Source organism: Salvia hispanica, chromosome 3 (assembly GCF_029641045.1).
Source record: "Salvia hispanica isolate PSC_SH4W2 chromosome 3, Shi_PSC_v1, whole genome shotgun sequence".
Classification (NCBI taxonomy): domain Eukaryota; kingdom Viridiplantae; phylum Streptophyta; class Magnoliopsida; order Lamiales; family Lamiaceae; genus Salvia; species Salvia hispanica.
Genome location: NC_142694.1, coordinates 29418050 through 29432714, shown reverse-complemented (window position 1 = coordinate 29432714; position 14665 = coordinate 29418050). Strand labels below are relative to the sequence as shown.

General features: G+C 36.7%; 2 protein-coding genes across 3 annotated transcripts; one reads left to right on the top strand and one right to left on the bottom strand.

Annotated features, from left to right (window-relative positions):
- Positions 1 to 113: 113 nt before the first annotated feature.
- On the bottom strand, positions 114 to 3275 carry LOC125216884 (uridine kinase-like protein 3). 2 transcript variants are annotated; one of them, XM_048097537.2, is made up of 14 exons: positions 2779 to 3274; positions 2504 to 2595; positions 2331 to 2400; positions 2128 to 2246; positions 1962 to 2058; positions 1809 to 1888; positions 1534 to 1728; positions 1374 to 1457; positions 1230 to 1290; positions 1012 to 1072; positions 850 to 943; positions 696 to 768; positions 532 to 614; positions 114 to 468 (listed from the first exon to the last, which is right to left on the bottom strand). In XM_048097537.2, the coding sequence occupies exons 1-14, from the start codon at positions 2924 to 2926 to the stop codon at positions 301 to 303; spliced, it is 1425 nt and encodes a 474-aa protein (XP_047953494.1). In that variant the 5' UTR covers positions 2927 to 3274; the 3' UTR covers positions 114 to 300. The 2 variants fall into 2 exon arrangements, with proteins under 2 accessions (XP_047953494.1, XP_047953492.1); XM_048097535.2 differs by having other exon boundaries at positions 696 to 943; positions 2779 to 3275.
- An 8926-nt stretch (positions 3276 to 12201) lies between these two features.
- Positions 12202 to 14636, top strand: LOC125212665 (BTB/POZ domain-containing protein). The gene is made up of 4 exons (XM_048112894.2): positions 12202 to 12686; positions 12783 to 12928; positions 12996 to 13114; positions 13858 to 14636. Exons 1-4 carry the CDS (start codon positions 12568 to 12570, stop codon positions 14452 to 14454), a joined length of 981 nt encoding a protein of 326 aa, XP_047968851.2. The 5' UTR covers positions 12202 to 12567; the 3' UTR covers positions 14455 to 14636.
- The last annotated feature ends 29 nt before the right edge of the window (positions 14637 to 14665 follow it).

Sequence of the window (14665 nt, the reverse complement as noted above, 5' to 3'; positions counted from 1 at the left end):
TCAAAATTAGAGGATGAATAATTACAAAAAAAGAAAGTTCATATGAAAACGTTACTTTTAAGTTGTACTGACTGCAGCATAATATACAAATGTTAACGAAGAAAAAAGTATAGTGAAAAGATAAAAATTGAACATGCCATCTCCCTTGTTATGACTAGCAAACATAAAAATGGTTTTATCATCTCATCATCGCTCCACAAAATCAGCACATGGAGACAACACTTGATCATAAAAATGTACTTCAACAACAAAAATATTTGTGCTTTGAAAAAATGAATGGACTCCTCCTCCTCCTCCTCCTCACTTAGTGTTCGGGTTCCAATCTTCATCGGTGCCAAAATATCGATCACCAAACTCGCCCATACCAGGGATGACGCGGTAACCCTCGTTCACTCCCATTTCAATCTCAGACGTCACGATCTTTACTCTAGGGAAGCATCTGCACACCGTGTGCACTCCTTGAGGCGCCTGCACACAATGTCGTTATAAATAAAGGCAAACGTACTTGCTTAGCTGAAATTTCCAGCTTACTGAAATGAGATTAAGGAATATGATGTTGGCCTCCGAGACACCCTTCTTTATAAGTAGGGAAATAGCTTCAACGGCTGAATTGCCTGAAATCGAAGATCACAAACGCGTTAGAAATGTTTTCGACCTCTCTCTCCATTACAAGTTCATGAATACAAGACTCCCACCTGTGCCCAAAATGGGATCCAGTAACAAGACATGTCTATCTGAGATGTCTGTTGGCAGTTTCTCATAGATCAGCTGCACCAAAAAACAGAAAAAACACGATTCCAAATGACATCGATCACGTGCATTTAGGAGCAGACGTGTTGCCAAACAAACCTGTTGAACATTGTCACCTCCTTTGTGAATAAGGATTTTGCCAATTTTGATTCCTTTGCAGCATGCTCGTAAGGCGTTCTCCATGCTCTCGCCACTTAAAAGTTCGGAATCGTTTCAAAAACTAAAACAACAAAGAATTGACACGAGAAGGGATATTTTTACCTTCTGATAATAGACACACCACATAATCTTTTGCAGAAGTCTACTCCAATGTACACTGATCCTGCATTACCAAACTTTAGAAGTTTCAATAATTTACATATCATTTTTCGACATGCTTGATCAATATGTATAACAAGCTAACAAGCAAAGGCAGAACTTTGACAACTACAAAAATCCCTAGAGCAGCAGATTGTGGATAGTGGAAAAGAGTGGCTCACCGGTTGGAGTAGTGACCTGCTTTTCTGCAAACGGGAGATGCCCGAGACCATGTTCGACAACCTAACGAAACATGTTCCATGTAATGAACAACTCACCAATACAAAAAACAGCTGTAGGCAATCCCAGACCAGAGATACACATACCAAGCGGATAAGGCGGTCAGAATAGAAGATAAAATCATGCGTTGATGTTTTAGAATCACGTATGATCGTGTGCATTCCGCGTATCTTGCAAGTCATAAATATCAAGTGAAGAATTATATATAGGCTTAGTGTACAGAAAAGAACAAGATGGGAATGATACCTGAAATGTTGATTGAATGACAACTAAGTTGGGGTATATTTTGCAAAGATCGTGCTGGCCAAGTTTAGTCCGTAGATGTTGGACAATTAGGTCGATGGCAACGGGATTGTCTCCTCCGCGAGGAATAATAATGTCAGCGAACTTTTTTGTAGGAAGAATAAAATCCTCAAATGCAGGCTTCACAAATCTTGCATACTGCAATTTTACATGAAACATTGATAGTTAGTAGAAATACAAATTCATAGAAATAAGCAATGAGTTCCCTGCTATGCTACCTGATCAAGAACCATCCCGACGTCTCTACCCTTTTCTACTGTATCACGCCTTATTCTCCTCGCGAGACGAACATCAGCATCTGCATTGAAGAGTTTATGTTATCAAAACCAACCTAAGTGCAGAAAATATTGGCAAAGGACAAGGAAGAGAACCTGCATCAACGAATATCTTCATGTTCATCAAATCACGGACACGAGGATCATGAAAGACGAGTATGCCTCCTAAAATTATTACATCTGAGGGATTCACCTAATAGAAGTGGACATATTAGAATAAAGAAACACTATGAAATACGAAGCAGAACACAAAGGATCGTACTCTTCGGGCAGGGAAAACATCGTTTTTATAACTCCTGAAATCATATTTTGGAATGTCTACTGCGTAACCGCGTTTTAGTTTCTTCAACACGCACAATAGCAGCTCTGTATCGAATGCATCTGAACAAACACACAAATTGAATGAGTTATAGTAATAAAACTTGAATAGAAAAATATGAGATATTTAAAGAAAGCATTACTCACCAGGATGATCAAAATTGTACTCATTGACTCTTGTAAGTTCTTCGGGTGTCAAATTGTGATAGAAGGAATCCTGCGAACGCAGTCTATCAGCGAGGCTCTTGATTCTCTACTTCAAAAGCAACCAAGGCAATGGTGTTGATTATGTTAAGGCTCTCATAGAGAAATAGATGTACCTGGTTAACAAGTACGACGCGCTGATCATGAAGCTGTTCGATAATCATATCACAAACGGTAGTCTTGCCAGATGATGCACCTCCACCAACTCCTGAAGTTTAAAACGATCGACAGATAGTAATTAAAAAAGACTTACTAGTTCTAATTAGCCCCGAATGCAAACCACAACTACATAGACTTATTTCATCTCCTATATCTTTTCAGCACGACCAAATATAACGATAGGCTACTTCTATTTGGTGATCATAGGTGGAGATGAAGACGTTCCGAGTACCTATGACAAAAGGCTGCTTGTCATTTTTAGATGCAGCAATGTGTTGCTCAACTTCTGAAACACTTTGACCTGTTTCACCTAAGCGAAAACCGGAGAAATGAACGCCTGATACAGCTTCTATCAAATCTCGAACCTCTGTTGAACCCATGACTTGCACAAGAAACGAAACAATATCAAGGTTATCTAATAATCATCTCCAAACAAACGTGTTGAAAACAGAAAGATGTAAATCAATTCTATTCAAATTCAGAAGCTTGACACTTCAAATCTATAAGAACCATATATGAATAGTGACAAATAGAATTTCTTTTGGTAGAGCATACAGATTCTCAGGGAGAAAAAATATCAGCTTCTCCAACTTTTTGGATATTTCAAACTAGTTTAGAGGGAATAGTCACTAAGTTAGGTGATGTATATACAATTTTATAGAGTAAAAACTCGATTTTCTCACTCTTTGTTTTATTTGCCAAAATTAAACACAATGAGAATCGAAAAATGTATGTGGATACACATTGGCTGCAGCTGGACTGGATTGTTATTATCTCTTTCTCATTCCTATTAAATGCATCCGTCTTTACTAATTTAATTTATAAAATTAATATATAAAATAGTTTTTTCATCTTTTTTTTTTTTGCATTATGTAAAATATGTATTATGTTTTAAGTTAAATTAGATCGAATATTTAGAAAAGTGTAGAACAAGTAATTCAGTAGTAATTGCAGTGTGATAAGCCCGGATTTATGGGGAAACAAAATGTAATAAAATGTGGTTGGATATGATAATTGTTATTTAAATTAGTGTTATGAATAAATGGAATGTCTGGCTGTCGTCGAATCTCGAATCGACACTGGATTTGTTCGAATCCAATGTGGGACATGTTTAAGCTGCCAGATACTACCAATTAAAGACTTGGGAAAAAATATCTCAGAGTTATCGAATGGGCTATACAGTTTGGGCCTGGCCCTTGTCCAGCACAAAGCAGACTAGATTTCTTTCTAAAAATTCCAAGTCAGATGACTCCACGCACACTTAGTAAGTGAACTGGACTGGGTTGAGATGTGCAAAAAAGTTTTCCATTTATTCATGCACTTTTTTAATTTCTCATGTATCTTTAATTTTTTCATTAAATATTATATAATAAAAAATAATTATATTTACAGACTGAACTATTTATAAGATTTTATATATTTAATTATAATTGATGTATAAGTATATATTTGTTGAATGATTTTAGAATCACATGAAATATTTCCCACTTATATTCAAATTATGCTTTTGAGTATACTGGTTGCCTACTGGCCCAACATATCTCCCACTTATACTCAAACGACCACTTATATATCCAACTATAATCTTTTCAATGAACCGCCACAAAGGCTGTCTTACTATAGAAAATAAAATTGAATGATCTGCCTTATAGTTCTCTAGTGTATTTACAAAATCAAAAGTCATCTCGGTGTTCTCTTGTCAATATGTTTGTATAATTGACATTAGAAAGTCACTTGGCTAAGTGTTCACTATCTTAGTGATTTATGAGGAAATTACAGTTATAGCATCATGATACAGTCCATGATTCATTATCTAATCATTCCCTTACCACTCTAGTAAAATCTATCACATTCATACACATATAAACACAAAATACTTTGCTTCATTCAACAAATTGGGTCCAAGGCATGTTATAATGCGATCTAGGGCATATCAAGGATTTATGGTAACTACTTCTAAGTTTTTCTCAAAGTACTATAGTTTATTCATTTACCAAAGTCCAATGTCCTAAATCTCTCAAAATTTATATCTCAGCTTGCTTTGCAAAGTAGATATATTTATAGTTACTCCATAGTTAAGACTACTTTATGCAGAATCATACACTGTCTTATTTTCTTCTCTATTCTTATTATGGCTGAGGAGGTGTTGAGAAATGTGTAATATGGATTCTCAACAGTGCATGTCCCTATACATGGCGTTGTGTGACTGTTTTTTATTTGCTTTCGTTGTTAGAACAATTGATGTAATAATTTATCACTTCTGATACTATGGTGCTGGTTATTAACTTGTACTCAATTATTTCAGATTGAGATATCTCATTTATCTCTCAAACTAAAATTAAACTTATTCTATTGGATAATTGATTCCTTCACCCCTTTTCTATTCCCTATTAGTTTGCGTGGAGTCGAGAAAATTAGTTCGATTGTACAAAATATGACTAAGCACTAGATGCATGGGAAGATGCTAACTATAAGTAGTGTCAACATATGAAATAAAGAAAATGACGGAGGAAATGAGAAAAACAAACAAGAAGACTGAATAATGGAATGGAATTTGTATCACAGTTCCTTATGCAAAGACATGTCTTGCAAGGAAGGATGAGGAAGCAAATGAAATATACCTCCGATTTTAAATGATTTCAGTGAAAAATTGAAAATCGTTTAAGTTAATTTTTTATTAAAAATTTAATGAAATTCGTGTTTTTTTATTATATATACTACTACAAATTAATGAATTTAGACAGAATACATATAATTAAAAGTTACTCATATATAAATAAGAAAAATGAAGTGAAATACTTCATTTATCAATAATATAATTGTGGATGCTTTAATATGTTGTCAAGTCAAAGTCAAGACGTTAATTCACTTTACATGATAAATTCTAATCCACATTTTTTTTAAAATTATTAATCCAAATTTCAATTGCCAAGCGTCCTTGTAAATGGCGATGTACCATTTCATTTTCTTAAGCTAATGCTTATCTTTCAATCAAATCGTCTTTTTGAGTTGCTATCATTGAATAATTCGACCTCAAATTAATGCCAGAATTAATGAAAATATAATTGATTAACAAATATAAATGTTCTAAGTTAGATAATATCCTTACCTAAAATTGAATCTTCAAAACCACGTGTAGCAACATTATAAGTACATGCAGTTATATTGACCTTAATAATTTCACAATGCAATGACTATTTATGGATTAGCGATGCAAAACGATCTAATTTATTTTAACAATGCTCCAAAGTCTTTTGGTTCAACCACCTGCAGTCCAGTCTGTAGATAGCATTGTCTTCGAATAATTTAAAGATTTCCATAATCTAGAGAAAGCCAAATCTAATAATCGACTATATAAATTACAATTATAGTTTTATATAGAGAGTGAGTGATTATTGTATCGCCTTCTTATTCTGATTGCATGATTTCACTTAACTAAATATATAAAATCACTTAATTGACTTTGTGGATTATAACTAATATTCAACTAATTTCTAGAGTTAGAACCGCAAACCTTTTATTTTTAGTTTGTTTTAGTTTTTTTAAACATTTTTAGTTATTTTTAGTCTGTTTTAGTTAATTTTATACTGAGTTCAGGTCATTTTACTTCATTCTTCCTAAAATGATCTAATAATGAACTATTTGTTGGTTCGATAGTTTAACACTAGGAATTAGTTTTCCATATATTACAACCCTAAACTTTGTAATAGTAGTATTTAATATACTAAATATAAGTATGCTCACTTTTCTGCCTTGGCTACCAACTTTGACGCACCTAAGGTCGTCATAATATTTAATTATACGGTACATAAGTATCATGGTTTTCCGAAGACATTTGTTCGAATGGAAAACGCATATATTCGATTGTTATCTGGAATGATGTGTTGAGACTCAGTGGTAGTACTTGATGCACTATTTTTTTAGTACTACAACTACTTGCAAATATATAAAGCAGAAATAGTATAATTAAAGGTCAATACTGGGATATCGAACACAGAGAATATAATTGCAACCTTCTGTCATCATTTACTAAGCGTCATATACTATCTAGAGACACAAGAGTTTTGGTTGAATTAATTAACTAGACAGAAAATAAATAAAGCAAATAGAACAAAGCAATTAAATAAACAGAGTAAATCAGGCAAAAAAATGAATTCCAAGGATAGAGCTTTCACAATTATGGTTTACAGAAAAACACAGTTATGATACCCTATCACAATTCATGCTTAATTAAAGCGAGTCATATAAGTATTGCTCATGCGGCATACAGTAGGTTACACACTGTCAATCTTATATTAGCAACTCCAAAAAACTCGATTAGACTCTCAAGTTGTCCTCACTCTCAATTAAAAGTACCGTTTTAAGGAAATTAATTGTAGTGTTAGCTAAGTCCTTCTAACATGCAAATCCTCTCTAGATTACTTTGCAAGCCAAAATATCATCATAGAATGTGTCACTCAAACATGAAGCATTATTCACTACTTAGAATAAAGCAAGCATGAACAAAACGGATACCAAAAACTTGAATTATATAAACCAATAAAAGTTACTAACAAATCCCTTAAATTCTTATAGTTTAGCTACTCATAGACAAATAACAAAAACTACAAATTAAAGTACAAAACATAAAGAAAAAACAAACAAAACCCAAGGATGAATTATTGTGCAATCTTTAGTCTTCTCATGCCTTGCTCTAATCTCCTAAAATGGTATAGATGAAGGAATCTTATGTGTAGAGAAAAAAAAGGATAGAGGAATTAGGGTTGGTGAACATAAGGAGGAGCCTTGGAGGCTCCCCAATTATGGAGGCAATCAATGATTAATATTATGAGTTAGGTTATGAGATATTTATAGTTTTGAAAAAGGTTTGAAGAAGGTAAAAGATTTGACTTCATAAGTTAATATTTTCATAAGTTAAGAAAAAGATTTGGCTTCAAGTTGACTGCACTGCGCGATGTTCATGGAATGACCATAACTTTCTCCACAGAACTTCGATTGAGATTCTTTAGGTACCTACATGAAGCTCGTTCGAAAGCGAAGAGAATGGTATACAGTAAGTCCTAATTACACATTAAAACACGCCGGCAAAATGGGATTTAACTGACGATGTTGTGTGCGAACAGGCCCAACGGACGGCTGGAAATGTTCAGACCTCTCGGGACAAGTTTCAAGGCCCGTTGGGTAGGGTCCAACGAACTGTTGAAATGCGCTTCTTCTCCAGTTTCCAGATTTCGACATTTTTACTGTCCTTTTTGGGCTCTTTTTGCACGTTTCTCACAAAACACGTCAAAATACCAAAAATAGATAAAATATGCAAATAATGGACATGTAATGCAACTTTGATACTCAAAACAGACTAAATAATGGCCTTAAAACAATACAAAATCGGAGCGTATCAGTACTAAATTGTACTTCACAACAACTTATCATCCCCAATCGGACGGCTAGACTGAGGTTTGAAAACATTACTCGCGCTCCTTTACGACAATCCATCTGACCAAATGTTCATATCTCCCCTTCGGGTACTATATGGCCGTGATTCACGGGCTTTGTCTTGAGACAACCATGGGATTCAATGCCACCGTGCATGGTCAAGATTTTCATCGAGCACACGAGTCTCCTAGCTGAGTTGCGCCACAATCTGAGTCAAGCACAACAACGCTTGTGTGACACCGCCATCCGTCACTACCACGACATGTAGTTTGCCGTAGGTGACCGACCTTGTGTGGATGAAGTTGGAACCCACAACACTCCTCTGCATGGCCTCAATTGGGAAAATTAGCTAGACGGTTTATTAACCCTTCTGGATTCTCGAGAAAATAAGACAGCCAAGTCTGGAATTACTTGAGGGGATCAGAATACACAACATGTTTCATGTGGGGCTACTCTGCCTGATCGTCCCAGGAGATCCCTCACACATATTGAAGCCGTTATCATCAGCCTTACGTGACGGCTGGACAATTGCCACACCCGTGGCCATATTAGATCGGCGGGTCATTTTGCAAAAAGACCATCAATCCAGATTGACGTGAGGAAGACACTAGGCTTGAGCTAAGCGAGCCCAGCTCACCTCGCCCCATCCCAACAAGGTAGCGCTTACAAACACAATGGCACAACACCGAGATCATTTCCAAGATTATGTTAGTCGTTGAAACATTATTATTTCTGTATTTTATTTTTTATTTAATGTAAAAGTCGAACGCAATTATTAATTTCATATTCCAATTTCTTTGTTGGTTATTGTTTCTGGAATGCAAAAGAGAGTCAAACTGCACAGATAACTAGTTACTATTATAAATAAGAGATTGTATTAATTAAGTAAAAATTATGGTATTTAATTAATATATAAGAGTTAATTAAGTATTTTTTTATTAAATGTTATCTCATTATATTTAAAATGTTAATTTAATTTTAATAAAATATCGATCCTAAATTTACGATTTAAAATGAAAAGTACGAGTAATATGAGATGGGAGAGAGTAATACAATCTCATTCATAACTCTCTCTCAAAAGTGATGTTCTCTCAAATACCCAACAAGGGTTTCGCAAAACCATAGAATCTGCTCTAGCCGTCGTGCATGACCCCTCCGTCTTCTCCAGCGATCACCAAATTCTGTCATATTCCAATAACTATCTATTTTATTTTATTAGTTTCATATTAAACTCATGATAGTGATCAAATAATACTAAAATCGATTGCTTCAAGCATTTGGAGAGTGTGGAAAAGGATTCTGTCTGGGCTGGCCCACCAAAGAGATACCTTTCTTGTCAAGTTGCCTAAATGGCTTAGATACTCAACCAATCCAAAAGCAATACTTATCAAGATTCCAACCACAGCCCCACATCACTTTCTACAATTGATAAATCTTGACATAAAAAGAACTTAATACAGATTTCATAAGCTTTTAATTAGCACTGTGACCACTTGTATTATAATTTTGATTTTCTAGCCCTTCAAGTCTTCGATACAAATATTATCTGTTTATATTATTCTGGTGTGTCTTATTCTATTTACACTCCATAGTGCATACGTCTCAAGTGCTCCAGTGTGTGGGTTACCAACCAAAAAATAGCAACAATTAAAGGAGTAAATTATGCTTGCTTCATGGATTCAATTATTTGAAAAGTTGACAAATAGATGGCTGATTAGGACTAGATTGTGGAACCAATCATTCCATTTTACTTTTAAAAACACAAAAAACTGAAATAAAGCAAAATTCTAATGTTGATGATCAATTTTTTTTTAAAAAAATTGTAAGGTTAATGATCAATTTAATTATTTAATTCAGTCAAAAGTGAGGTTTAACTGCTTTATCATGTTTTGGGCTAAAATAAACCAATTTGTAAAGTTGAAGATCATAAGCTATCAAACATAATAAGGGAATAATATTTTACACCAAAATTGTGAAATAATTATTTGTTTAGAGCCAATGTGAATTGTAGTCATTGCTTTAGGATAGATACTTGATACATACATTACCAGAGAGCAATTAGTTACATGGAACATGAAATGCAGGCGTATAAGGAAAACTAATTACATGGAACATGAAATGTTGGCGTATAAGGAAAACTAATGCAATTAGGAACAATTTTTTCTATTGATTTATTAGGGCATCCACTATAGGGGCGGCGCGCCGGCCGCCCCGTTTGCGGCTTAGCCGCGGCGGGCTATAGCGGAGGAGACGTCCGCCCCTGGGGCAGACGGGCATTCGCCGCGATTGCGGCGAGGACGGGCCGGAGGAGAGAGAAGCGCGGCGGTCGCCGGTTTAAATTTTTTTTTTTTTTTTTAAATTTCGAATTTGTAATGATATTTTTATAAATATTCCTCCCATTTTCATCTTCTCTCCACACACATCTTCACACTCATTTCACTTTCTATCCAAATTTTCTATCTCTAAAAACTTTTCAATTATGGATGATTTGTGGAATCAAGCATGGGATTCTTTGATTCAAGAGGTGTAGACGGAGGCGGCGGCGGCGATCCCTCGTGAGATTCGTCATCGTCGGACAATCCCACGAGACCATGTCGGAGCGGCTGAGCGGCTTATGGCCGACTACTTTAGCGCTGACCCTCGTTACCCGGCTGAGATTTTTCGTCGGCGTTTCAGAATGTCGCGATCGCTCTTTACCTATATAGCGACGACATTGGCGGACCGGTTCGAGTGCTTCACGCTCCGGAGTGATTGCACTGGCCGGATCGGACTGTCTACTTTGCAGAAATGCACAGCTTGCCTATGCCGGACCGGCTGATATGTTCGACGAATACCTATAGATGGGTGAGACGACTAGTCTAAATGTGCTGCGACAGTTTTGTAAGGACATAAAGGAAGTCTTTGGTCCGGAGTTCCTACGAAAGCCAACCCCTGATGAGTGCCAGAGACTGCTAGATATGCACGGTGCGGTGCACAGTTTCTCCGGGATGATGGGCAGCATTGATTGCATGCATTGGGAGTGGAAAAACTGCCCGGTGGCGTGGAAAGGCTAGTTCACTACCGGTTTCAAGCAGAAACATCCGTCGATGATCCTCGAAGCCGTTGCTGACTACCGTTTGCGGATCTGGCATGCGTATTTCGGTGTTGCAGGTTCGAACAATGACATCAACGTTCTGCAGTCGTCGCCTATCTTCAATGATGAGTGCCGGGGAGAGGGACCAGAGATCAGTTTTGTAGCAAATGGCACGCAGTATCGCAGGGGATACTATTTGGCAGATGGAATATACCCTCGTTGGCCCGTATTCTTCAAGACACTTTGCCAACCGGCTGGAGCGAAGAGACAATATTTTGCGCGAAAACAAGAGGCCGCTAGGAAAGATGTTGAGCGAGCTTTTGGTGTGCTCCAAGCGCGATGGGCCATTCTACGCTGCCCGGCACGAGTTTGGCACGAAGATGATGTCGCGAATATTATGGTAGCATGTATCATATTGCACAATATGATAATAGAAGATGAAGGATTTGCTGCAGAACGTTGAGCGCCGGAAGATGGTACAAGTACAAGTCACGGCATTGCCTCCGCGCCGATACAGATAGGTGTACCACGTAGTAATGAATATCTGATCCAACGTTTCGCTGATATACGCAGGAGCACAGCACATGACCAACTCCAGGTCGATTTGATTGAAGAGGTCTGGGCACGTAGGGGAGGCGGCGTAGCGTGAAGAACATGTGTGATTTTCCGTAGATCAAATTTTCGTTGTAATTTTCCCCTCACTTTAATCCGACGAAAATTTAGTTTTCAATTTTAATTTTATTGCACTAGCCGTTTTTCTCTAATTATTTTTAGTCCAATCATTTTAATTGTAATTTAATTAAAATACACAACCAAAAAAATAAAGTGAAATTTGTCCACCAAAAAGTGTCCACTATTGCTGCGGACACTTTTTTTTGTGGCCGTGGACAAATAGAAAATGGCTATGGAAAAAAAAAAAGTTGTCTACCAAAAAGTGTCCATCTATAGTGGATGGTCTTATAAATTTTCTTGGCATAGCTTGAAAGTTGATTGGAAAGAAAAAACATAAAGTGAGATAACTTGATCTTCAAGGCCATCAAAACAACTAGAAGAAAAGAAATTAATTAACCCTGCAATATTATTAATTACTTTTGCATAAAATAATTAAATGAAAAATTGAAGTAGGAGTAGAGATGTAGAGAGAGAAACAAGTCATTCTTTGCTTGGAAGGATGAACGAAACGAAAAATGTATTCCATTCCAAGAGTAAAATTAAGGAAAAACCTTTCACAAAAGTATACTCTCATCGTTATTAAATAAATAACCCATCGAAGTGCTGTTTAAGCAAACAAATCAACTCAAATTCAATCTCTCTCTCTCTCTAAAAAAAAATCACTCTGGCGGGAGACTTCACAAAATAACAGAGGTGGAGAGAGAGAGAGTTTGGTGTTGAATTCGAGAAGAAAATATATGAAGAAGGGAGAGAATCGGCAATCTGGGAAAGCACGGAGATCAGTTGCTGGAAGGGATCTTCGATTGTTTCCATGAGATCACAGCCGCACTCGCTTTCTCTAGGATGAGTGACTCTGCTTACAGAGTTGAAACGACGTCGCGCCTCGCCCAATGGCGGATCGAAAATCTCGCCTCCTGCACTTACCGAAAATCCGATCCCTTCAAGATCGGAATCTGGAATTGGTATCACTCTCACTTTTCCTAAAAACTTTTTTGTTTCGATTCATAATAATACTTTCAAAAACCGATCCAATTTCTGGTAATTCCACAAAATTGAAGGCATATGTCGATTGAGAAGAGCCGGAGCTTGATGGTGAAGTTGTATCCGGAGATATCGAATGTGAGCAGAGAGAATCCTCCGATTGCATCATTCATAATCAGAGCGATTTCCTCTGTTGGAGATCGCAAGTGTTTGCTTCATCCAGGCAAGTCCATCGAAATACAAACTCCCCTGCAATTCGCACTTGTTCATGGTTTATTTTGTACTTGCAGAGGTTACTGATAAGCAGCTCAAGACCAACGATGACTTCGTCTGGTCTATTGAGGTTCCCTTCACCGGAAAATTCATCATCGACGTTGAGTTTCTCGACCTCAAAACCGCATCTCCACACGTAAGATGTTCTTCATTATTAGGACAAATATTTTTTAAAGAAAAAAAAAAGGATCTAATATCATGAAACTTTCAAAAAGTTGGGTTTTTTCATGAACTTTGAAATTGTCAAATAATATCATGAATTTAACCCCGAGCTTGCTATTTCCACCAATGAAAAGTTTCCGGCAAATAATATCATGATACAAATTTTTTTTCGTAATTTTTCGACAACAACTTCGAGAGTTAAATTTTTCAATCTTTGAGGATAGTTTTTCTTGACGCAGCCAATTTCAAAGTTCATAGGAAAAACCCAATTTTTTGAAAGTTCTATGATATTAGATGTCAATATTCCAAAAAAAAAATACTGATTATAAGGGTATTTTTTGTATGATATGATACCTTATCAAAATATTTTGTTACGGTATAAATTTCCATATACTGTAGCATATCAAAATTTTGGTATATTTGGATCTTATTGTATGTTATATCAATATCAACCTTAAAAATAGTATATGTAGTACACTGTAGATACCAAATATATTTAAATTTGTCCCTCTCCTTATAAAATTTTGGCTCCGTCTCTATATTTATGATATCAGCATACAGTACCAAAAATTTCGGTATACTAAATGTTAATGGTACAATAACAGTATTGAAATTGGTCATACTGTTATCGAATTTTGATAACGGTATGACAGTTTACGTTATACCGACCAACCAACCCCTAGGTGTGTTATGAACTCTGGTTCTTGAATTCAACAGGGAAGTGAGCCTTGCTCCATTTGGGGTGAAGGAGCATCTATGTTGACAGGAACGGCTCTCACATCGCTAGGTCGGATGCTATCCGAGAGCATCCACACGGACATTGTGATCAACGCCTCAGACGGAAGCATCTCAGCGCATCGCGCAGTTCTGGCCTCAAGGTCTCCCGTGTTCCGCAGCATGTTCTCACATGATCTGAGGGAGAAGGAGCTCTCATCCGTCGACATATCAGACATGTCAATCGAGGCCTCCACGGCCCTCCTCAACTACATCTACGGGAGCATAAGGAACGACGAGTTCATGACCCACAGGCTGCCTCTTCTTCGAGCAGCTGACAAGTACGACATATCGGATCTGAAAGAGGCCTGCCACCAGAGCCTGCTCGAGGACATTGACACCACCAACGTTCTCGAGAGGCTCCAGAATGCCTCGCTTTACCAGCTCACGCAGCTGAAGAGCAGCTGCATGAGGTATCTGGTAAAGTTTGGGAAGATATTTGAGATTAGAGATGATTTCAATGTGTTTCTGCAGTGTGCGGATAGAGAATTGATTGGTGAAGTATTGCAAGAAATACTTGGGGCGTGGAAGGGATTCTGAGATTGAAACATTATACAATTCATTCTGGATTCATAGGTATATTCTTTTGTGAAAGATTCATGATTGTTTCTTTATATGTACAGGGTTATGTGACATAGGTGTGGTGTGTATAGTTTGATGAACTACGACTACAACTATGGTGTAAATTGTGATCAGAAATAGACAAGATTTATTTTATGAAATCCATGTGATCATTGTTTCTAGAGAAAGA